Source organism: Myotis davidii, unplaced genomic scaffold (assembly GCF_000327345.1).
Source record: "Myotis davidii unplaced genomic scaffold, ASM32734v1 scaffold1618, whole genome shotgun sequence".
NCBI classification, from domain to species: domain Eukaryota; kingdom Metazoa; phylum Chordata; class Mammalia; order Chiroptera; family Vespertilionidae; genus Myotis; species Myotis davidii.
The window spans coordinates 270722-296301 of record NW_006289227.1 but is presented as its reverse complement, the minus strand read 5'-3'; the positions used below and the strand labels follow the sequence as shown (position 1 = coordinate 296301).

The following is a 25580-nucleotide window of genomic DNA, read 5'->3' as shown; positions in this document are numbered from 1 at the left end:
CGGGTGCCCCCTCAGAACCACTGTGCTGTTCACTGGTTACTTCCTGTTCGTGCCTATGCTCTTGGTCTTACTTTTCCTCAGATCTAATCAGGGCCCCTCCTTGATGGTCTCCCTCATTTAGAGGGTCTCACTGCTTCCTATTCACGGACTGTCAGCGCCTCAAGGGCAGGACCTGTAGCATGCCTGGCTCTCTCAGGGGCAGCCAGTGCTATGCCCAAGGCTTGGGACATAAAAAATTAGAATGTAAGATTTAAAAAGGTGACATGTATTTTTATGAGCTTACTCATATCTTTGATGGAGTGAGGACAGGCCACAAAGAAGCAAACAAACTGTACTTTCTAGAACAATCTCAAGAGAGTAAAATCAGTTATTATGCAGCGTAGATATGCTCAGAGGAGTGATTCCCAATGACAACTTCTGGCAAAATGAGAAAAGCAAGGATAAAGGTATCCTTGTGTTTACGTCTTGATGAATGATGCCAAACACCCTTTCTTGGGAAGGGCTGGGATCCTAAAATATATAACCTTTAACCTTTTCTTGGTGTTAGAAATAATGGTGATAACAGAGGTAGCTTTTAAAAAAATTTTTTAATAAATATTCCCTTAACTTGGCAAGATAAAAAATCAGCCACCAAAGGTTAGTTGTCAAAATCTTTTCCGAATTTTCCTGGTCTGTGAACCACTCACTGGTCTAGAAGAGAAGTCAAATTATTGCCCTTGGAAAGCTTACATGTTTTTTAATTTTTTTTTTAATATGGAAAATTTTCAAAGTAAGGGACAGAATCCAGAAGAGATTTATTGGACACCCACCATCCCAACCGATGCTCCAGGTCAGGCTCTGGAGCAGAGCTGCCTGTGTTTGAACCCCAGCTCTCTCTCCTACCAGCCGTGTGACAGTGGACGTGTGCCTGACCCTTCCTGGGCCTCAGTCTCCTCGCTTGGGAAAGGGGGTGATAGGGAGGGCATATCCTCAGCCTGCAGTGCTGTTGCCCAGGACCTGCCATGACAACCACGGTCCTGGCCAGCACCGCATCAGCTCTTGGTCTCTCTATCTCTCCGTGGGGAGGGTGTGGGAATGTTAACTCTTAAAATGCTCCCTAGATGATTCTAAAGCAATGCAGTGTTCAGAAAACTCTATCCTTGATTATCTGTGTTGGAATCCAAACTCCAGACCCCAGGAGCCAGCTAGCATGTTGATGTATCAGTTTGATGCTTAACCATGTGAAACCGACCTGAAAGGCCACATCACATAGTGGCTTGGGCAAACTCCACAGCCTGTAATCTTGCCACCTTTTCTAAAAAGTCTCACTGCAATACCTGCTGTCCACTCTGTAAGTGTCACATGACTTTTGATCAAGGGTAACAAAGGTGACCCAATCTTTCAGCTCTGGTGGTATCACTGGGGTAGGGTAAGAGGCACTTACGTCACTGGCCAGCCTCTCGTAATCTTCCATCAGGTGCTCATTTTCCTGATTGACAGCCAGCACCTTGCAGATCCGGTTGGCGGCTGTCTCAGCCTGGAACGGGGGAAGTACACAGTCAGGGCTGCCTGGGGGCTAGGGACCCTCCCCCCTGACAGGCATGTCCCTAGAAAGCTGGCTCATCCACAGCCCACCCAGAACTCCCCAAGGAGGAAAGGAGAGAAGTGCAGCTTCAGCAAGACGGCACCTTAGTGCCCGTTTCCTGACAGCCCTTGCTGGTGTCTGCACAGCTTACTGCTCAGGCCCCTCAGCTTTGTTGGCCTGGACCCCGGGGATGCTGAGAAGGGTTGGAAAGCCCTCCACGGTGGAGGAAGTGGGTTAACAGATTCCCTAGTAGCCCACAGAGGAGGGTTGGGTGAAGCTGGGTGGGGTCCTCCACTAGTCAAACCCTGGATGAAGTCTCCCCTTGGGTGGGAAGGTAGGCTGCAGCACAGCTGAGTGCTAGAGAGCTGTGGGGTAAAGGGTGGGGATGCTGGAGCCCCCCAGAGAAGCCCGCTGGTCAGTGCACAGGCAGAACTCACTAGGCCCCATCCTAATCCTCCCCTTGATGGCTCACTGGGCCAAAGTCACCATCCACAGGGCAGAGGGAGCGAGGGGTTCACAGAGCAGGGAGTGGTGGAAGCAGTGACTACTCTGCCAGAACACAGGACACTGCCCTGTGCTGGCCTGTTGAGGGGAGATGGAGGAGCAGAGGAGGGGAGGGGTTCCACACGAGAGGAGAGACTAGGTACCTTTCAGGAAGCACAGAAAGGGTCCAAGAGGAAGAGTTGAAACGGCAACAGAACAGGAACAGAAATAGTGAGGAGGGTCTACAGAGTGGTGGGGAAGGAAAACAGAGAGGCTTGGGGATGGCTCCAGACCTGGCTAACTACAGGCACTGATGCCCGGCCTCTCCCTCCACACACTGCTTCTGGGACAAGCAGACAGGTGAGTGGGGGGCCAGCCAAGGTTGGTGTGCGAACACACACACACACACACACACACACACACACACACACACACCCTGCATCATGCTGCAGGATACTTGCCAATGGCTCCAGGCAGTGCTCCTCAGAGATGAGGTTCACAAAGGGTTTGGCCAGTGAACACCCGGCCCAAAGGAAGTGCAAGAAGCAGAGCAAAGGTTGCAGCTTTCAGGGCAGTCATGGAGGTTAGTCCCTGACGGCTCACTTGGAAGAGACAATGACACCCCAAGCTGAAACCCTCTCCTGTGCAGACCCACAAAGGTGGGGGCTGCTGGTCACGGTTTCACTGTCCAATTCCTGGCATCCAGCTCAGAGTTGTGTCTTAGGTAGTCGGGTTGATGAATGAATGAGTGAACAAGGGGTAAATGCTTTAGCCTGGGGATCAGCTTGAATTTATAAAACAAAAAGAACCCTAGAGAGCACTCTTTTAAGAGATGGGATTGGTGAACACACAATACAACATACAGATGATATAACAGAGAACTGTGCAACTGAAGCCTAAATAATTTTATTAACCAATGTCACCCCAATAAATTCAACAAAAAGAGAGAGATGTGCTTAAGTCTACAGGGAAAAGACAGCAGCAATAATAAAAAGTATTCTATGGCTGGCCTGAGAAGCAGACACAAGCTGGGGGAACCCGAACTTGGGCTAGGGAAGCCTGGGTCCTGCAATGCCTTAGTGAACGGCAGCTCCAAGGGCCAGGCCTTTATTTCTTCCCTTACAAGAGCAGTTTGGCTGCCTCAGAATGGCCAAGTGCTCTGACCTGGGCCTTCCTGTCAGTGTCCACTCCCACAAATCCCTCCAGGTCTCCTGTTCCCCACTACATGGAGGTTAGCTCTAAGCACAGGAGGGTAGCCAGGGCCGAAGAGAAAGCACTCTTGCAAGGGCAATGTGGTGGGAGGGAGGCTGGCATGGGGCCCGCAGGAGGGAGTCCAATGGCATACATGCTATTACTTGGGGTTTGTGGCAATGAATCTTCCACTGCTATCCACCCCTGCCCCACCCTGCCTTCCCACTAAGGCAGGGGTCCCTTCCACTCTCCTGCCTATGCTCTCCCACAGAACACTCCAAACACAAGCTCCCGCCACATGTGGGGTAGGTGGCAGGAGGCTAGGAACATGGCTCTCTGGCACAGGGCTGGGAAGAACCACAGTGGGCAGGGACAAGGCTGCTCCAACTACCTGACCATGTACCAGGAACAGTCATTTCATCCTCAGAACAACCCTGTGAAACAGGAACTAGTACAATCCCATTTTACAGATGGGAGAACTGAGGTGAAATGACCTATCTAAGGTCATACTGCTAAGAGGTTGCAGAGCCCAGGCAGGGCAAACTAGCACAGGGAGCACCTGCTTGACCTGGACTCTGAAGGCAGTCTACAAGAGGCAGCAGACACAGTCCATGTCCTACGACGCCCTACTCACTCTGAACTTGAATTTCCTCTTTTAATTGAGGATAACAACACCCCCTGCCACATAAGGGGTGTGTAGGGACTAAGAGTCTGTGTCTAGCATGTAGTAAGTGCTCGATAAACCAAAGCTAGTTTCTTTTTCTCCTCCCTGCCCACTTGCAATTGGTGACACAAACTCAGGTCACTGGGAGTAGCTGCCCACAAGCAGAGACAGGAGGCAAGCAAAGGGGACAGAGGTGCCCAGGCCTCCATGTGGGACTCTCCTCAGGGGCAGCATGAGATCAGCCAGGCTCAGGGAGAACTGCCACTGGGAACACTTGTGACTGCTCTGCCTGTGTCAGCACGGCTGCTTGAGATAGGGGCCCCGAGAGCTGGGTCAACAGGAGCAGGCTCAGAGAACAGTCCAACCTGTTCAGGCCGAGCCTTTCCTGGACCATTTGGGAGGGGAAGGGGCCACAGAGAGGGGCAGAAAAGCCAGTTTCTCTCCGGTGAAAGGGCACAGCCAGTCACCAGGCAGAGGGCCTAGTGTGGATCATGACCAGAGAGAAGCAGGGGCAACCGAGTGGTCAGGAGCATGGGTCCAAATTGCGGCTCCGCTAAACTTAATGTGATGCAGGGACTCAACTGCCATTTCTGAGAAACTGGGACGCTACCACCAATCTCCCTGGGCAGGCTGTATTCACAGAGAATATCTATGTTGCATCAGCACTGGACCAGCGCCAGCTACGTGATGACACTGAAGCCCATGGTCACAATAAACCTGCTTGACCGGGTCAGTCCTCAGCCTGGCCCACCACAGATGGATGGTGAGGACAGGAGGAGGGCAAGGGCAAGCCTCTAGGCACAGCAGCCAGGTGTGCTCCCACCCCAGCTCACCTTTTGGGCCCCCGAGAAAGCGTGGTAGAAGCAGGACACGTAAGTCATGATGGCTTTCTCATCTGGCCTCAGAGTGCCTACAATATCTGCGCAGAGAGAGAAAGAGAGAGAAGCAGGAGAGAGTGAAAGATGCAGGGAGGGCAGCCGGGACAGGGCCCGAGGCTCATGCAGGAGGAATAGCGCTTGCTCTGGACTGGAAGCCACACCCTGGCTCTGGCTATGCGGGCCATGTGTGAAGGCTTTGGTGAGGGAAGGGGTGGATTCCTCTTCTAACCAGGCCTGGATTTGTGACACCGGCCATTGGGGCTGGAGGAGTTAAATCCTAACTGACCTTTCTGAAAATGTAAGATCATTTCTGCCACCTCAACATAAACCACTTCACAGTTTCCTGGGGCCCTAGAATAAAACCTAAATTATTTTTTTTAAATAATGATTTTTTTTTAATATATTTTTATTGATTTTAGAGAGGAAGGGAGAAGAAGAAATAGAAACGTCAATGAGAGAATCATTGATCGGTTGCCTCCTGTACGCCCTCTACTAGGGATCGAGCCTGCAGGCATGTGCCCTTGGCTGGAATCAAACCTGGGACCCTTCAGACCGCAGGCCAATGCTCTATCCACTGAGCCAAACCAGCCAGGGCTAAAAACTAAATTCTTGATCTCAGACTACAGTAGTCCTACATAGCCTGGCTCTGCACCTGCACCTCGCTTACTCTTCTCCAGCCATTCCTTGAATAAGCCACGCTTATTTCTGCCTCACAGCCTTTGCACTTGCTCTACCCTCTGCCTGGAATGCTTTTCCTACAGATCTTCACATGACAGCTCCTGCTCATCACTCCAAGTGCTGCTCATGTCACCCCCCGGAGGCTTCCCATGATGGCCTCAGCTAAAGCAGCCCTCGGGCTTCTCTGTCCCACCACCCTGTCCCATGTTCTCTACTGTGCTTATCACATGAAATTACTTGATCTGTGAATATGCCTGTTGTCTGCCTCACCCACTAGAATGGAAATTCCATGAAAGCAGAGACCCTGCTTGACTGTCACCACTATACTCTCAGTGCCTAGTACAGAGCCTGGCACAGACTGGGCACTCAATAGACAGTGTGAGCAAAGGGTGGCAGCAATGCCAAGGAGCTGGGGTATGGCTTCTAGTCGGAGAGGCCACTGCCGTCTGCAAGAGAAATGAGGTGAGCATGGGAGGCGAGAGGCAGCAGTGGCATTGGGCAGTGGCAGCGAGGTGGGCCTGCCTGGCCCTGCCCGGTACCTTCTGCGCTCCCGAAAAGGCATGGTAGAAGCTGGACACATAGGTCATTATGGCCTTCTCGTCGGGCCGAGCCGTGTTCACGATGTCTGCAAGTGAATGACAAGGGTTAAACTGCCCACGTAGCGGTGGGGGGAAGGGATGGTCACTCACCAGGATCCAAAGGCTCCCAAGACCACAGACATCCCAGGAGAAGGACCCTTAGAGCTGATTCAGTGACCCCCGGTGACTCTGGTAGGCTTAGCCACACCCTCAGCCCCTCCATCCCCAAGGGCTTTAGAAAGGCCACAGCTGTGGGAACTGGATTAAAATGAGGCCACTTCCTCTCTCTGAGAATGGTCTCAAGGGGCTTCTGGATAGTCAACCCCCAAGGGCCACCAGAGGCCAGAGGCATGGATCCTGGCTGGGTGGTGCATGGCTGGGAAATGGAGAAAAGCCAGAAAAGGAAAACACAAAACACTCCAAACGGGTGGGCTCTGGATTCCAAACCACAGCAGGCGGGGTAGGTAGAAGCCTTGCTTATTCAGAGGAGCGAGCCCTCCCTGGCCACCTTGCTCCCTGCCTTCCCCCAGGTGTGGGACTGGGTCAGGCAGGGCTTTGGCAGCCCCCAGAGTCAATCCTCCTTCCCCCTTCCCCACTCCTCACCCTGCTCTATCCCTGAGCATGTCTGGCCTGCGCAGGCTGCTCCTGCTTTGGTTCCCCTGGAGACACATTGTCCCGGGTTCACCCAGATCCTCAGCCATTCTCACTGGCTCTGCCAGTTGTCTGAAGTTATCATAAGACATACACGAAACAATGTGTTGACTGAACAAAAGAAATGTACATACCCTCTGCATCCAACATTTTGGGGATGTCTAGGTATTTCTCTGCCACTTCAAAGGCATTGTTCAGGTTGGTGACTGGGTCGTCCTGGGGAGAGGGAAAGGAGAAAAGGAGGGAGAACTCAGTCAGGGGCAGGATCCAGAAACAAAAGGGACCCATGGCTGGCCTACAAGGAAGGGATCTGGGGAGGGGTTAGGACTGGAAAGGGTACTTTTTAGGCAGTTCTCAGCCACCTGTGCTGCTGGCAGGGTGAGGAGGCCACCTGGATAGTCAATTCCGACCCAAAGGGACGCCTCTGGAAATCCTGCTGGACAAACTAGGGACCTTTTCTCCAGGAAAGAATGTGCTCTTTTCTTATAGTTTTCAACTATCCAGACCACAGATTAAGCTCCCTGTCCTGAACCCCTGATAGTTAGTTGGCCAGACTTGAGACAGCCCTGGGTTGGGGGCTGGGGGAAGCAAATTGAGAATCTCTACGTTCCAACCCCTCTGAACCATCCCTTTATGCTCTCTCCCACTGCTATGGGATTAAAGCCCACTTGACTTGGACCCTTCTTCACGTGTCTTTACTGCTCTCCAGCTAGAGCCCAATTCCATTACTCACTGTGGCTTGAACGGGCTCAATGAGGCCCGTGCCCCCTCCACCTGGAATGCCTGCTCTCTGGCTCTAGGCTGGCCCTCCTCCTTTCCCAATCATGACAGCCCGAGTGTGCCATCCCCCCCCTGCAGTATTGTTGGGCCCTATCTCCTCCCCACCCCATTCAGCCTGAGCACCTGTGCATGGCCTCATGTGGCTGGCTTGCTCTGGATACATTGTCCTGTCTTCCCCACAAGGCTGGGAAACTCCTAGGGCAGGGCCTGGGGCTTACAGGGTCACAAGCTTTGTACAGACAAAGTAGAACAGGACCCTGCCAGGAAATGTCTGCCAGCAGTGATGGTTTGGAATGTCTTACCCCTCCTCCCCATGGACAGAGAGGGAATGCTTCCAGAATCCAGAAGTTAAGGAAGGGGAGCTAGAAGACATGGTTGGTCAGGCCCTAAAATAACCCTGGTGGTTACAATGCCCATGGAAGGAGAAGGGGACAGTCTCTGAGGGGAGCAAGGGAGGTGAGAACTGAGCCAGGGGGTCTGGTGACAGTTGGCACTAGGCTCTCCAGCCTGCCCATCTGATCACAGAATCCAGCTTTGAACACCAGCGATAGATGGACTTGGGGGACGTGATCCAGCGTTAGGGTCAGACACAGGTTATCTGTGGACTGTTGAGGGGAACACAAGATGCATACCTTTCTCAGCTTGTCATACTCGATGAGCTCAGGCCTGTGCCGGTGGATCAGGGCATTAAAGGCAAGACCGTCCTTCCAGCTGGGGGTGGAAAGGCCAAGGTTATGAGGGTGCCCACGCACTGTAATGGGAGTTCAGAAAGGCCCCGGGTACCCACAGCAATGATCAATTCCCATTTATTGAGGTGGTTTAGTGTGTGTGCCAGGCTCTGCCGGGAGATGGTATGGCTATGACCTTGACTGCTGGAGCTGAGAGTTACAGGGTCAAATCCCAGCTCTTCTACTTTCTATTAGTGTGACTATGGGCAAGTCCTACAATTGTACCCGTTTCCATGTCTGTAAAATGGGGATAATAACAGTGCCTGCTTCATGAGGATTATCATGAGGATTAAGTAAGTAAATATGGAAACACTTAGACCAAGGCCTGACATGTGTACATGCAAGGCTCCAATGAATTGGACAGGCCCAATGAGGGGAGACGGCCTACCGCGGAAGGCCGGTGCCTGTGCTGTGTGACCTCCGCACCCTGGCTGACATGGCCCACATACTGGCTAAATGCCAAGATGTTGCTGGCATGAGGGCCTCTGCGAGGCAAAATGACAACTGGTCACAAGCTAGGCTGGTCACATGTTTCTTCCTGGGATCCTCTAAGGGCTGGTTCCTTGTAGGGTCAAGCTTAGTGACACTTCCTCAGGAAGGCCACTCCTGACCAAGGTACTCTCCCAATTACTTTCTATCACCTCACTCTACTTTGTGGTCCTAGTTTACATAGCACTTCTACCTGAAATTGTGTTGGTTGAGTTGCACCTTTGGCAGCTAGGGGTCCCCTCTGCTGCAGTGTAACTTTCCAAGGGTAGGGAATCATTCTGGTCCTGCTGGATCCCCACTCGCGGCAAGTTCTAGGCATTGCATAGCTATTTACCAGTCCTATATAATAAAAGCCTAATATGCTAACTGTCCAGTCATCTGGTCGTCCGTTCAATCAAAGTGTAATATGCTAATGATATGCTAAGGCCGCTCAACCGCTGGCTATGATATGCACTGACCATCAGGGGGCAGGCACTCCGACTGGTAGGTTAGCTTGCTGCTGGGGTCCGAATGAGCAACATGGGCTGGACACGGCCTGGAGCCCTCCTGTGGTCCCTCCCCAGCTGGCCAATGTCCTATGTCCCTCCCCAGCTCCAATGGGGTCCCTTGGCCTGGCCTGCGCCCTCTTGCAATCCGGGACCCCTTGGGGGATGTTGGAGAACTGGTTTCAGCCTGATCCCGCTGGTAGGCTGAGGGACCCCACTGGTGCATGAATTCATGCACCGGGCCTCTAGTTGAAAAAAATAAATGAACAAGAAGTACAGAGAGGACCAGTGAATTGGTGGCAGGAAAAGGAAGGAGGCACAGAGGAGCTTAAGGGCAGGACAGTTTGCTATTAGTAGCAGAGTACAATGGAAAGGTCCCCCACTTCTAATGCTGGGGCCCTGGAGAGACTGGGGGCACGAAAGAACCACTGTGGATTCTCTGAGGCCCCATTCTTCATTCCTATGTGTGCTCTCTCCTTTGTCCATCCACCCTGGGAGGACACCAGAGGTTCGGAGGGTGCAATCACAGGGCCAAACTGGACCTGATCTCAGGACCACCCTGCCTCTGGTCACACTGGATCTCAAGTGACGCTGACCATGTTTGCCTGTGTCCTGGCAACTGTGGACACGTCTCCTTTTCTTCTCACACATGGGAGAGCAGGTCCATCACAGGGCTGACTGGGTTTTGTTCACTAGAATGGACAAAGTACATTTTCCCCAACACTCAATTCACAAGCATCTCTAGGGATGGGTTTCTCTTGAGAGGACAAAACCAAAGAAAGAGCTTTGTTGCTGCTTTAGAGAATCACTTTGCTTGTGGAGGAAGAAGAGTCATAAGGCTGGCCAAAGAACCAGTCTTCAAAGCCTTCAGCCCAGGACGGTGAGGCAACTGCCACTGCCGACCTCACCTCCACCATCTCTCCTCCCCCTCCCCCTCCTCCTTGGAGAGGACACAGGGACCTTACAAGGAGCTCACAGGAGTCAGTGTCAGGAGAAGGGACTCCTGGAGGGCTGGCAACTGACAGATCATGAGGAAAGCACAGGAAACGAAGGCGGGTGGGAGGATAGTGCCTCAGGTCCCAGGAAGAAGCAAGGGAATGAGTCGGGCTTCAGGGCTGCCAGCGCTCACCTGATGTGGAAGTTCTGCACATTGACATTCTTGTATGGAGCTGTCTTTCTCTGGCACCAGAGAAGGAGCCCTTCCTTGGCAGAGGTCTCTGCAAAACACACAAAGACACTGAGCACTGGCTCAGACAAAACCATTCTACTTGTTCAAGCAGAACCTGAGGGACAGGCCACCAGACAAAGCAGCAGCAGCAGTGACGGTAGCAACAGCCCCTTCCATTCCAGACATGGGCAGGCCTCTGCTGAGCCTAACCGCCGATCAGCACACATGGCCCCAAGAAGTAACTCACTCAGGGTCACCCCAGGAAATGGCAGTGACACAATAATGTCAAGGTCTGAACCTGTGCCATGTTTCAGACCACAAGGCCTGTGCCTTTTACTGCCAGGACACATCATCAAAGAACCCTTTGATCCTGGCCTCGGCCTCTCCTTGAACAAAGTGAAGAGTCGGTGATGGCCTGGACCGATTCCAGATCCACAGAGGCAAAAGTTGGAGAGTGGAAACAGGTAGGCACTGACGCTCAGGGGAACCAGGCCAGGCCTGACTCTGACTAATGTCTATATGACTCAGATTCCTCGGCTGTAAATTGGAGCTGATCATGCCATCTTCATGAGGGTGATGTGAGGGTCCAGCAAGACAGAGGCTGTGAAAGCAAAGTACTCTGGGTGGATACCAGAGTTGGGTGGCTTCGAGGGGGATCCCTTCACCTACAGCCTGGGCCAGAATCTCCACTAACCACTCCTGCACATGGCCAGGCCCTGTAAGTGACACTGGGAAACAGGGATGAGCCTTGAAGCATGAAGACAAAATGCCCGAAATCCTAATCTAAGTCTCCCAACTCAAGTGGAACCTGGGTAGGGAGAAAGTGGTTTTTGGGCTGTCAGTAGGACTCTTGGCTCTTACCTTCCACCGAGATGTCCTGGATGGCGAACCTGAGGATGATGGTCCAAATCATCCCCAGCGTCATCTTTGCGTTGCCATCCACGATCTCTGTGTGCAGGGAGGGGGCAAAGGGTGAGAAGGTTGTTAAACCAGACTGAGAGCCCCCTATCCCCAGGGCAGCCTTCCCAACCCACTTAAAGTTAGCTGCCCAGGTCTACCCTCCACTACTCTCACTGGAGGTGTCCCCTGAACACTCTGGGGTAGCTAGGGCAGTATTATAACTTCTATTTGGACCAACCAATCTTGTTATTTTTTACTCCAAATCCTTAATCTATGGTATAATCTGCTTTCTCTCTTTTTTCTTTTTAATATATTTTTATTGCTTTCAAAGAGGAAGGGAGAGGGAGACATAGAAACATCAATGATGAGAGAGAATCATTGATTAGCTGCCTCCTGCATGCCCCCCACCGGGAATTGAGCCCGCAACCCAGGCATGTGCCCTTGACTGGAATCGAACCTGGGACCCTTCAGTCTGCAGGCCGCCGCTCTTTCCAATGAGCAAAACCAGCCAGGGCTCCCTTGACCCAGCTTAAAAGACTGCTCCTCCCCGAAGCTTGCTCCCAGCCCTCTGTTGACACCTCCATCAGGCTTTATGGACACGTCTCCCCACTAGTAGGTACATGTTGCACTACTGTTTGTTGAGAACCTGTCCACTTCCTTCCAAGCCCAATGCTGCCACCTTTGCCCAAGCCACTGTTGTCTCCTCCAGAGCTTGATGCACTGCACCCTACACCAGCCCCTGCAATCCACCTCCACACAGCAGCTAGGATGGTCCCTTTAAAAACTGCATCAGATTTGTGTCACTCACCTACACCTCAAACGAAGCCCGTGTTCTGAGGCCCAGCTTACAAGCCTGCCCTGGGTGACCTTGGCCCTTCCCCCTCCCCAGCACTCTTTAGCTGTGTCCTTTTGGCAAGCCAGGCTCTTTTTTGCTTTAAGGACCTCACACCTTCTGCCCACCAACAAAAATGCATCCCTCAACCCCCTTTCTCAGATGCAAGTCATTCTTACCCTGTCAGCCGCTGCTTATTGTCACCTCTTCAAAACGGCTTCCCTGAACACATCTAAAGGTGCTCCCTGCACACATCCCAGGGCCCCTCTCCCCACCACCTTGCTCTTCCCCTTACTGATTGCCAATTGGAACCATGTATTTCTTGGTTGGTTTACTTGTTCACTGTCTGCCTTTGTGACCACTGCATCCCCAGCACCTGGCCCTGGCCCTTGAGAAAGATATGATGTTGTTGAAGGAAGAGGAAAGTAGGGACACAGAACCCCAAAACCAACTTCGCTCTGAAACGTCTGGGAGTGAGAGAGAAGGGTCTGGACCACACATTCTTTAGCTTCAGCAACTTAGAGAAAGTCATCTCTGCAGCACTCAGGGTACCCTGTGTCCACTGCTGGGTGACAGAAGTACAAGGGGCCTCATCCAGGAGGAGCCCATCAGCCAGACGTGCCTTTGGCAGTCTTTTAAATGTCCTCTGCCCCCACACACCCTGGCACACAAGATGCAGGGAGAAAGGGTGGGAAGAATAGAAGGACACTTCAAGAGATCTTGTTCAGGGATCCTCAAGAGCAGAAAACTCTAGGATGGGCTTGATTTAAAAAGGGGGTATCGTGGTCATCCACAGGATGGGGCCCAACCTTCCCCAAGGACACACTCAAGAGAAAAGGGTGGGGACTCTATTGGCAATGGTGGGGAAACTCCCCAACTGAAGTCATGGGCTGATGGCTGAGGATAGCTTTTGGCTTTAGTTTCAGGATAAGAAAATATGTGTAGTCTGCAGCCTGGAGGCAGAGGCAGAAGACAGTGTGTGCAGGCCCTTTCCCAGGGCCAAGAAGCCCAGACTCTGAAACCAGGCAGAAGCTTCCCAGTGTGAAGCAAAGGCAGCCATTCATTCAGGAAATCTAAGCTGCATTCCTCCCAAGTGCCAGATACCCAGAGGTGGGGGATGGGCAATCTGGAGAGGAGGTCACAGGTCCCACCCCCAGCCGGTTACATGGGGAAGCTGGTCACGGAGGGCTTAGGGAGTTCCTGTGAGGGGAAGAAGAAGGCTTTTCTCATTACACTTCCACCAGCTGCTTCTCAGAACTGCAGCTGTGCCTCCAACTCATTCCCTCTAAGAACCTCCATAAGGAAGTAATGTTCCTACAACTGTGTAGATCCTTAGAGGGACAGGGAGATAAGGGCAGTGTGGGGGCTGGGGTTCTCAGGTATCCCAAAGCCCTCGGAATGTCCCTAGTAGGCTGTTCTATAGCTTTGTCTAAAAGAATTGGGAGTGAACTAATTTGGACATGAAAAAAGAATGTTTTTAGCCTGAGTTTTTCTCCAAATGAAAACTGATGACTGCCACGGGCCTCTCCTCTAACCCCTTCTGTATTTACAAAATAGAATTTGAGCAAAATAAATGCAGCTGTGAGAAGCAGAAGGCTGGAGTGCAGCCAGGAGGAAAGATCCATGCAAGGACAGAAAATCTCAGGGCCTAATTAAATCTTTGGGCTTTGATTTTTTTTTAAACAAACACCAACTACTCCAACTGTGGTATCTAAGGCTTGGCACCCCTCTCTGGAGAGGTCCCAGGGCAGCAGGGGCAGGGGAAGTCTTGGAACTCTCCATAGGCACTCTAGCCTAGAGTCTTGGCCTCACTCTCAGAGTACTGTCACTAATGGCAATTAGTTTTCTTTGTTTTTTGAAATGCTGGGACAACATGGATGTTGTGCATAGGAAAACTGCTCTGACTAATGAGAACTTTTGAGTCTAGGCTGATGGGGAGCAGCTGAACTCCATCAGGCTTCACCTAGTCTCCAAAAGTGTCTGTGACCACAAGACAAGAACCCGCTGCTAGAGGGACAGCACGTTGTTGCTCTAGTAGGAGGGCTTGAAGTAGAAAGTTACAGTCCTGAGAATCCCCATGGGGCACAGAAGGATCCTGGGTAATCAGTCAGAGGACAAATTCTCCCAGGCCATGTAGCCAGCAAAGTCTGGTCATTGACCTTTGGGCTCGCACTCCCTGCCCCAGAGCACTGACACTGGGCCTCAAGTGCCCTTCTACCTTCTGCATCCCCTCCTGCCCACAGATACCAGGCAGGGCCTAAGGGCAAATGTGCTCCTGGCACAGAGAGATGCCATGTCACTTGTCTGTCAGTGTCCCCAGGGTACAAGTCAAAGCCATTCCTCTCCCTGCAGAGGAAGCCTGCCCTGCGTGATCAGGGGCACTAGATTCCTCAGTCTTGGACTGGATTATCCTGTGGGAGGGGAGGGGAAACTTGTGGGCCCAATGTCACACTGAGGCAATCACTGTGGTCACTGTTAAGGATATATCGGGGCTTTAAGCACACCCCGTGTTCTACCATCAGCACAGCTTCTGAGGCAGAGGTCAGGCCTCAGAGCTTGCAGGTCAGAAACTGAGCTGCCCAATCCAAGCTCACCTTCTGCCCCGATGGAGACCAGCTTGACTCCTTTGCTAGCAATGAAATCCAGTGCTTTGTTCACATTGTTGATTTTGTGCACTCTCATCTTGCCCCGCTCTGGCTTAGGTAACCGCTCACCTGAGAAAGAAGAGAAAAAAAGAAAAGCTCTAGGGTCCCCATTGCTGCCACAGAACGGGCTGCCACAGCACTCTGGGCCCATCCCAACAGGCCTATGCTCAGACACACTGCTACTTCAGCCGTATAGCAACTTGCTACTCTTCCCAGCAGCAACAGGACAGATGGGGTGGGCCATGTCCTGGGGCCTGCTGTGACAGGTACCCGGTTCCAGGTGGGGTGTGCTTCATGAGAGAGGAGTCTCACCTGAGATGACCTCCAGGAGGAGCATGAGCTTGAGCCCATCTCGAAAGTCCTCGTCGATGTTCTCGATCTGCGTGCCGGCCTTCCGCAGATGGGAATTGCACCAGGCTGTGAAGGTCTAGTAAGCAAAGCAGAGAGTGGCCAGGAGGGTCAGCATGGCTGTTGGGGCTTCTAGCCAAAGGGCTGGGCCATAGCCCTGGGCTTCACCCTTTATATATACTGTTTCTAATCATTACAACAACTTAGCAGGTTGATCTGAGGAAACTGAGGCCCGGGGTGTTTAACAGACCCACTGCACGAACACCTAGGTGAAAAGTGGCAGAGCACAGACTGGAACCTCAGTCTGCCACCCTTGGAACAAGTGCCCGCTCCGAGACACCCTACACCTAGCACAGGCAGCAGACAGAGGTGCCACCACCTGTGGTTTGCTTGGTCAATCACACAAACCTATCTGACTCAGTACCAGGCCCAAGTGTGAAAACAAGAGGTACGGGCCCTGCTCCTGTAGAGCAGCGGTCGCCAACCTTTCGGACCTCGTGGACCACCAGTGGTCCGCAGACTACTGGTTGGCAACCGCTGCTGTGGAGCTATGTTCTCTTGGGCAGACACGGCCAGCCCTCATTCAGCCAGTGGACTGGCCAGATCACAAGCACCAGCTAGTACTGCCTCCACCCACCTGCCCTGTAGAAGCTTGGGCAGCCACTTCCCCATCTCTGGCACAGAGATGACCTGGGACAGGAAAACAGCTGGAAAAGTAAAGCCTCCTATAAATTCAAGGTTTCCTTATGTTAGTGTCCCTTGGGAGCTCTGAGTGGCCTACCAGCAAGCACCTCCCCGTGCACGTCCTCACAGTTTGCTTTCCTTTTGGCCACATGTCCTCTATTCCCTGGGGAACATTCCACAACCCACCCTTCCAAATCTTAAGATCAATGTATCTTAGAGAGGGATGCCAGGCAAGTGGGAGGCAGGCCCCTCCTCCCCCAGTCAAACAACTGTTTCCGAGGAGGAAGTTTCTGAGGATCAGTGGGCATGAGGATGCTGGAAGGTGAAAGGGAGTTTTCAGGTAAAGAGGGCCATAGACAAGAAGCCCAAACCTCAACACAGAACACCCAAATACAAGGCACTTGGCCTTCTGGTGGTGGCCAGCCACTCAGCCCCCTGCTGGTTGGGGCATGTTATCAGATGTCAGCGCCAGGGAAGCATGTCACACCAGTTAAGGTGGACATGCCCAGACTCCTTCTGGGAAACCGGCCCACTCAGCCTCCCGAAGCAGGGTCTGGGAAAAGCCCCACCCAGTTTCTCATAGGAACCTCTACCCTCTTCATTCTGCAGGGGTCAGTGTGCACGTGGGCAGACAGCCAGGAATGTGCAAGAGCACACACTCCATGCCCAGGTACAGGCACAGGCAGAGGCCACGTGGGGGTGAGGGGCTTCCAAGGAGCCTCTGGCCAAACACTATGTGTTCTGATAATGCCACCAGCCCTGCTCATTCAGAGACTCAACACAGGGTCATTCCCAGACAAAGAAGCTGCCTAATTAACATGCTGTACTACAATGGGGACCACAAGAGGTTTCCTTCCAAACCTGAGTGCGGGGAGGGGAGGGCATGGGACAGGATGGGATGGACTGCCGGTGGCCCAGGACTCCCCCGCCTGCCTCTTGACAACTATGAATTCCTCTGCCTAGGAGACAGAAAGACCCTTCCTGTTTGAGGCTGTTCCCATTGCCTTGTTCCTGCCTCACCTTAGCCAGCAACTGCCTTTTCCTCAAATCAGCCTGAAAGGCAGCTCCTCGGGGGGTGCCTGCACCAACTTGCTTGCTCTGACCCGGATGCCCCCTCCTTTGTGTCTGATCTCTCAACAATTATGCATTGTCTCCTGCCTCCCACAGTTGTGAGCTACTTTGAGCTCTGGCCACCAAGCAGGTTCTCATTAAGGAATGTATGAATTTGCCTTCCCTACCAAATTCCCACACTGTCCCTATGCAATTCTGAATTCAGACAAACCAGGGCTAGAATGCTGGTTACACCTCTCATGTGGGCAAGTTACCCATCCTAGCATCTGCTTCCTCATCTGTAACGTGATGATGAAGATGGCACTGGGGTCACGGCCAGTGTGAGGATTCAAGGTGACAATGCCTGTAGAGCGCATAGCAGGTGCTCAGAAATGTTCTCATACGTCCCTGTGCCTCTCCTGGACTCCCGCCTGCCTCCTCCAGAGTGCTCTCTCTGTGCCCTGCCAGCCTCATTGGTACACAGCCCTCAGCATCTGACAGCCTCCTCCTCGTCTGGATCTCACTGGAGGTTCCGTGCACATGTGCACACTCCCATGGGGTAGGAATTACTCCTCACATCTCACATATTTTTATAATGCCCAAAGCACAGCTGGTCTCAGTGGTGGGCAGCGAGTACACGTGGAACTCAGCTGACCTGTAAAGCCAAGGGCAGTAGCAGGCGGGGCTAGGGCAGGAAATGACAGGGGATGCTGAGCCTCTATCTTGCATGTGCCTGATAGATGCTGTTGGGCAGTAAAGTGGCCAATCACATCTCACGGCTGAGAGGATGCAAGAGGGCAGTTCCCAGAGGGCAAGCCCTATTGGTGTTCTGCTGCTGCTGAGGCCAAGATCTAGGCACCTGGTCTGCAAGCATGGCTGAGCAAGTGTCTCAATGGCAGCTCCACTGCCTGGATTATACTTGCATGCTCTGAAGGGGCACAAGTCTGGGTTTAAATGCCAGCTCCTCAGCTTACTTGTTCTGTGTTTCCAATCAAGTGACTTGACCTATTATACCTGATTTTCCTTCTCTATAGGATAAACTTACCAGAACCTACCTCCTGTAGTTGTTGCAAGATTAAATGGGGGGGGGGGAAGAGTATGCTTTAAAGCCTCTTACACAGGGTTAGCATGAAGTGTCAAATAAGCCTGGCCAGTATGGCTCAGTTGGTTGGAGCATGTCCTGCACACTGAAAGGTTGCTGGTTTAATTCCCAGTCAGGGCACATACTTGGGTTGTGGGTTGATCCTACACCAAGACACATCATAATTAAAATGCCAGAGGATTTCCGGTCGGGGGCATCTACCTGGGTTGCGGGCTCATCCCCAGTGGGAGATGTGCAGGAGGCAGCTGATCGATGTCTCTCTCTTATCGATGTTTCTAACTCTCTATCCCTCTCTCTTCCTCTCTGTAAAAAATCAATAAAATATATTTAAAAAATAAAAAAAACATCTATCTATATAAAACCCTAATATGCAAATAGACTGAACGGCGTAACAACTGGTCGCTATGATGTGCATGAACACCAGGGGGCATGCGCAAAACATGGCAGGCGTCAACCACAGCGAGATGGTGGAGCAGGTGAGCTGGGGCACCAGACCAAGGCGGGGCACCTGTTGCTGTCATCAGGGCCAGCCTCCGGTGGTTACTGAAAATTCTTTGCTCCCACATGCCACGGTCCCACCTGGCACTCACACCTGCTGCTGGCACTGGAGCCACTGGTCGCACCCACTGCAAGTGCCCAGCACCAGTCCCTATTAGCAGGTGCAAGTGGCGGCTGCCGGCCCCAATCATCCCTGAGGGCTTCTCCCCCTCCCCCTGCTCCTGAGGGGCAATTGGGGCAGCAGCCGCCACTCAAACCTGCTGCTGGCGCTGGCCCCAATCACTCGGCACCATCAGTGGGTGCAAGCAGCAGCGGGAGCTGCCAGCAGACAGAAGACCAGGGGCTGCAGCAGGAGGGGCTAGGTAGGGGCACAGAGGATGGGCCGAGACCCGCCTCTGTGCCCACTGCAGCCTCGCAGCCCACAGTTCAAGGTGCACAAATTCGTGCACTGGGCCCCTAGTAATAAAGTGCCATTTGAACTGTGTGAGCACACATATCCACACTGCTGTCTCCCTCTCTGCAAAGACCCTTACCCCACCCCCATGGTTTGAAATGGAAACAAGATTGCAGGAGATCCTCTCAAGATGCACCCCAACCTGTGGAGGCTTTGAACAATCTTGCCTTGTTTGGTTCACACCATCTTTCCTCACAAGGTCACTGTACTACCCATCTCCAAACACATGTCCCATCTCTGCCCTTTGCTCATCTTCTCTGAGCAGTAAGCAAGTGCTCTGGCTTAGGACTCACACAGACCTGGGTTCAAATCTTGTCTCTGCCATTGAGGCAATCTGCCAAAAGTGTAACCTTGGGCAAGCAATGAGGCTTGGCTTCCTTGTTGATGAAATAAAGATAATGATCTCCATTTAAATGAAGATCAGACAAAATAATGCAAGTAAACCACTTAGGACAGTGCCTGGCACAAATTAAGTGCTCAATGCTACATACATGTCAAGAAAGATCTATTTTTAAATAAGTGGTAACTCTGCCATGTACTTCTGTCTCCCTGGCTAGAGGCAGGCAGAGTCCCAAGCAGAACACTGAGCAGGTGCATGGGGAGAATATCCACTTACCTGGCCTAGGTGGTGAGTAGGAAGAACTCCCTCCTGAACCTGACAGACACAAAACGGAACTCCACCCACAGGCTTCCCCCGCCTCAATCCATGCCCTGCTTGGCACTGTTTTCTCTCCTGAAAGTTGAGAGGCGTCTACTGACACTGGAGGCTCATGGAGCCCTGAGCTCTGAGCAAGGATAGCATGACCTTGTGAGGCCATCTTCAGGGAACTGCAGGTCACTTTTCCATGCAGTATGACTGGTGAATAGGAGCTGGAATTCAAATAGGATATTAAAAATTTATAGCTTTTTCTAGTTGGTTACAAAAATAGCATTCTGCTTATACACTCTTCCTACCTGGATTTAGACTAAGATGTGTGGAGTGGATAGTGCCAAGGGGCAGTTTCTACAGATGGAGGCCTCATGAGCAAAATTCAGCTATGCAAAATTCTCAGTCTGACAGCAGGTCCCACCTGCTCCCACGCCCCAGGCCACTGCGGGGCTGGTACACATCCATTCCTCAACAAGCATTTGCTGAGTGTCAACCCAAGGCCAGGCACTGTACCGAGTACATAGTGAGCCAAAGCAGACACAGACTGCACTCTATGGAGTTCCCAGTCTGATGAGGAAGAGGATCTCATTAATCAAGCAAATACTCAGTACAGAAAGAAAAGTGATAACAGTAACAACCGTAGCAAATGCTTCTATAGAGCTAACTATGTGCCAGGCACTGTTCTAGGCAATTTGTCATCCTCAGAACTATCTTCTGAGGTCAGTGCTATTACTGTCCTATTCTACAATTAGGACAAGGGTCTAAGTCAGTGGTTCTCAACCTGTGGGTTGCGACCCTTTTGGCGGTCGAACAAGCCTTTCACAGGGGTCGCCTAAGACTATCCTGCATATCGGATATTTACATTACGATTCATAACAGTAGCAACATTACAGTTATGAAATAGCAACGAAAATAATTTTATGGTTGGGTCACAACATGAAGAACTGTATTTAAAGGGCCAGAAGGTTGAGAACCACTGGTAAGAGGTGATGTGACTTGCCCACAGGTAGTTACACACCTGGCAAGTTCTAGAGCTGGATTTAAAGCCAGGTACTAAGCTCCAGAGGCCAGGCTCTGATGTATTATGTTACACCTGTTCTACTCTCTCACCACTGGAAAGGGAGAGAAAGAGAGGGTTCCATGTGCTGGGGTACAACTCCTGATGTAGTGGCAGGGGTAGACACGGGAAGTTTCCCTAAGGAGGTGATTCTCCAACTCTGATCTGACTGAGAATGAGTTAGTAATACAAATGTAAGGGAGACTTTCCAGATAATGGGAACAACAGGTGAAATAGCATGTTTCAAGAAGAAAAGAGTGAGGGGAGTAAGATGTGCCAGGAGGCGGGCAGACCAACCTCATGGGGCCTTCAAAAGGTCATGCTGGCTGCTGTTGCATGGGATTAAGCTGAAGGGGGCAAGGGTCAGTGTTGAAAAGAGGGTAGAGAGCTCTGAGAGAAATTTGCAGGAGGAAGGCCGAGGAGCCATGTTGGCAATGCCAGCTCAAGATGTCAATTTCATTTGGGAAGGCCCAAAGGTACCGGCCTCTGTTGGGAGGAGGGGAAGGCAAGAGCAGCGAGCTCATCTGTGTTTTACTGTCAAGGGTCATTTTCCAGGGGCAGCACTGACTGACTGGTGGCCATGTCCCCAGCGCTTCACCTAAGAGGCACTCAATGTATTCACTTGACTGACAAATCCTGACTTGGAACTTCTACTAGGTACTTGCTATATAGGAAGAAGCAAAACAGACACAGAATTTACATTCTGATGGGGAGAGCATGCTAAAGGTAACTACGCAATAACGGTTCATTGCTAGTTCTTTCCATTTACAAACAGTAACTCTTTAAAACCTCCAACCTCATGATCATGTGAGAGATTATCATCTCCATTTTAAGGAGACTGAGACAGAGAGAGGTTAAGTGACTTGCCGAGGGTCACACAGCTAATCAGGACAAACATGGGGTAGTCACTCATTCCACAATGTTTTGAGTAGAGTGCCAGGTACCAGATGGGCAAAGCAGAGCGAGCAGAACCAAGTCAGCAAAAGCTCCAGCCCTACCTCAGTCCCAGAGCTGGAGGGGAGCTCACAAAGTCAGGCAGGCAGGCAAGACTGTGGCTCCAAAGTTTGGCATGCTTTTTAGAGGATGGCCTGGGCCCAGTGTGTGAGGCAGGCACAATGCCAATGGTGGCCCTGCTGTTCCAAGTCTGTCCCTGTCATCCCATGAAGGGAGCTTGGACCCAGCCCTAGACCTATCTAGGGAGGAAGGATGTGGACTCATCTGTCTTTCAGAACACACGTGAACAAAACCACAAAGAGCCTCCCAAACTCGCCTCTGCACACTGGCAGCCTGTCAGAGATTCTCCTCTAGTTGCTAAAATAGCACTGTGTATAGTGGAGGAGAGGGGGGGTAAAAGAAGAAAGACGAGCTTGTTGGTTCCATTGGGATCCACTGCGACCACTCCCTATGCTGAGGCCCATGGTGCACCAGGAAAGCAGGTTTCAGAGGGGCCCCAGAGCTGTTTCTGCTTTGTCACTCAATATGAAGGGGGAGGGAGAGGTGGCCTGGCATGGCTGGTCATAAAGTCCTTCCTGTGTCACAGGGACCCCTCCCAGCAGCAGGATGTGGGGTGGCTGGGTAAATGAATGATGGATATTGTTCGAGAGGTGACCTAAGCAGCCAGGAATGTGGCAGCAGTGGGCTTTAATGAGCCATTCGTGGATGACGCCCTCTCCCAACCCAAAGAGGTAAACCCTCTCTCTCTCTGTTGGGACGTGTGTGTGTGTGTGTGTGTGTGTGTGTGTGTGTGTGTTACTGAGCAAGAAACAAACATTTGAAAGACACTGGCAATCCAGTGGTGTTCCAAAGGGCAGAGGGATGGAAAGTGCAAAAAGGATCCTGGTGGGATGCAGCTGATCCAGCCAAAAAGCTTTTCTTCTCTCCCCCCTGCCCCCCCAATACAATGACTTCCTGCTACACAACATTTTCTTTAAGCCCCGAATGAAGGGACTCTTTTGCAAAGTCAGTTTTGACCTAGAAACAGCCCCACTCCAGGCTGAGGCAAGCATGCTGGCTTTTGATTATTAGCAACGAAGAGCTCCTGGATCAGCGTCAGAGGCGGCACTATTCCTGCCCGCCCAGCAGAGGCTCACATGTGGATTCTGCTGACTCCAAGATGTTCGAAAAACCTGTTCCCTGCCCCGCTGTGTACACCACGACCCTCTTTAAGCAGGAGGTCACAGGTCAATTGCTGCCCCAGGAACAGCTGCATGTCTTTCCCCCAGGCCCAGGCTGACTGGAACTGGACACGGCACACTCCCCAAGTGTGTTACTACGGTGCTACTTTTTAAACCTCATCTCTGCTATACCATGTAGGGCCTGCTGCTCCGCTGGGGCACTAGCTGCTTTGAGGGGGAGGGTGCAGTTGCACCTCTTAAACTCCCACCTTGCCTGCTGTGGCCTCTGACACTGCCCATAGTTCCTGCTTCCCTAGGTCCTCAGGAAGGATGCCTGGGGCTTGGACATAGGGGAAGGAGAGCTACTTATTCCTAGGGTAGGCACCCACCCTCTTACTGTCCCTCTGCCAGGCTACTGCCAGACCTCAGAGCACCTTTTCAGTTCTGAAAGCAGAGACTGCTCCCCTGGCCCTGGGCTTCATCGCTAGCTATGAAAGTGCTTTCAGGGCCCAAAGGCTAAGCCTTCTGGAATCTGGGTTACCAGAGGCCCAAGCAAAAAGGTGATTATTCTGGCAGTATCTGCATGGATCTGTCCAGGGTGTCTGTGAAGCCTTTGGAATGGTCTTGAGATGGTACATGTCAGCACTTGTTCGCAGATCCATTGCCTTCACCAGATCCACAGGAGAAAAAACAAGAGACCAGGTTGGGAGACAGAAAATGAACTAATCATGACAACATGGCTACCATTTAAGTGGGTTACAGCAACAGGGGACTCAGTCAGCCCTGCCAGCATGGGTACTGTGGCGTGGGGACACAAATGCATATCTAGCCAGGGGCAGAGTGGGCATGCTGTATGTGCCTGTCCCATGACAACATAAGTTAATCTGAAAGCAGTTACAAGGAGTATGGAATGCTTCTTTTGTGCCGGCCTCACGTTGCCTTATTCGGAGTCTTCTCAGCCTACATGAAAATCTCTGATTTCCCAGTTGGAGGAGAGGTATAAATACTGAGTGGAATAGCAAGCATTCCAAAGGTCCTGCGTGTCCATCCAATAAACCAGCCCTTTCCCCTCTGCTCCCATCCCGTAGCCAATGTTTCCACCTCAGCCAATCCCCTGCGAGGCACCAGAAAGCATGCATGTCATTGCTGTAAAGGATGATTTTGGAGTGTAGTCCCTTTCTCATGAGGAACACTGGTTTAAGGCTTTATTCTAGCTCCTAATAGGACTGTTCCTTTCTTATCACTCAGGACTTCCCTCAGAGGCCATCATCCTAGGAGGCTTTCCCTGACTTATTATCTTTACCATGGAATTACTTTACTCTTGTTTTATCTTATTCTCTGTATTTGTTACTATCAGAAATGATGTTCTGATTTGACTTTGAGTAGTGAGCACATCATGCAATATACAGATCTTGTAACATAGAAACCTGTACCTGAAACCTATATGTTCATGTTGACTAATGTCACTCCAACATATTTAAAAAAAAAAAGAAATTATGTTCTTTGCCCACAACCAGTCTCCTTACCAAATGTAATATAAGCTCCACGAGAGTGGGATCTTTTTTGCTGCAGGACTCCAGTAACTTGCATACAGTAGGTGCTCAGTAAATGCTAGAATAAATAGAATGGTATTGGGGCTTCTCGTGTCTACTCATTTAATGACCCCATAGTTTCTAATCCCATTTTGTACTGGTGAGGGTCCCTACTTAGGGATAAAACTGCTTGCTTTCAGGAGCAATCCTGGAGCTGGAGCTATTCCAAAAACAAGCCAGGGAAGATAGTGCTCTCGGCTTGCCACTCCAATGGAACAGGAGCCCTCAGCAGCCGTTTGCTTAGGCACCTGAGGCCCCTGAACTTGCAGATACCCTGGTTTAAGGGCTGGGCCCAGATGATGGGGTAGAAGTGGCTCGGCTGGAAGGAGGCAGGCTGAGGAAGGAACAATGTGACACAGGGCTTCAGAGCAAGGGCTCTTGGATCTTAATAAATGCGGGTTCAAATCCTTACTTCTCCACTTATTGTGTGTGGCCTCAGAAAACAAATTTCACCTCTCTAAGCTTCAGTTTCCTCCTTTGTAAAATGAGTATAAAGATACCATGTGAGCCCTCAATAGGATAAGGTAGAGGAAGCATTAGTTTATCACATAGCCTAGCAGAGAGTGAGTAATCAGTAGATACCTTCATTACTATATGATTCCTGGACAGGAAGGTGCCTCAGTATTAGAGCTGCAGTTGGTGAAGCCAGACCCCTCTAGATTATTTTCCATTTTAAATATTTTTCTTTGGTAGCTTATGCTTTTGGTGTCCTATGGAATAAGCCATCACCTAATCCCAGGGTTATGATTTATGCCTATGTTTCCTTCTAAATTTTATGGTTTTAGCCCTTACATTTTGGTCTTTGATCCAGCTGGAGTTTTTTGTATATGCTGTGAACTAGGGGTTCAACTCCATTCTTTGTATGTGGATATCTGGTTCTCTTAGCACTATTTACTGAAATCGTGCTGAGAGAAGGTGAACAGAGGGAGCAATGGGAGTATTTGCCCTGCCTCCAGATGCCCCTAGCCTGCAGCATTCTTTGCACCTCTCAGTTTTGTTCGGGAGTTCCCAAGGTGGTCCCATTGAATATGTTTTTCATTCTTATTGAAAGTGAACTGACAATAAATGTATGGGACCTAGAAGCTTCTTAAAAATGCCTAACCTTCACCCCAGGCCAAATGAATTCGATTTCCTGAAGGTGGGTCCTACACAATGATATTTTACAAAACTTACCAAGTGTGCCCTAGCCAGTATGGCTCAGTGGATAGAGTGTCTCCTGGACTAAAGGGTCCCAGCTTTGATTCTGGTCAAGGGCACATACTTGGGTTGTGGGCTCGATCCCTAGTGTGGGGTGTACAGGAGGCAGCTGATCAATGAT

At 51.3% G+C, this 25580-nt stretch overlaps 1 protein-coding gene across 3 annotated transcripts in view; it reads right to left on the bottom strand.

The window, feature by feature from the left end:
* The window catches only part of ACTN4 (actinin alpha 4), a 76460-nt gene that overhangs the window by 13706 nt on the left and 37174 nt on the right, over nucleotides 1-25580 (bottom strand). For all 3 annotated transcript variants that reach the window (XM_006761439.2, XM_006761440.2, XM_006761441.2), the window contains exons 2-9: nucleotides 15027-15141; nucleotides 14664-14783; nucleotides 11199-11285; nucleotides 10299-10386; nucleotides 8100-8178; nucleotides 6822-6903; nucleotides 5998-6083; nucleotides 1424-1516 (exon numbers count right to left, since the gene is read on the bottom strand). In XM_006761439.2, coding sequence (XP_006761502.1) covers nucleotides 1424-1516; nucleotides 5998-6083; nucleotides 6822-6903; nucleotides 8100-8178; nucleotides 10299-10386; nucleotides 11199-11285; nucleotides 14664-14783; nucleotides 15027-15141 — 750 coding nt within the window. The remainder of the gene's footprint in view (nucleotides 1-1423; nucleotides 1517-5997; nucleotides 6084-6821; nucleotides 6904-8099; nucleotides 8179-10298; nucleotides 10387-11198; nucleotides 11286-14663; nucleotides 14784-15026; nucleotides 15142-25580) is intronic.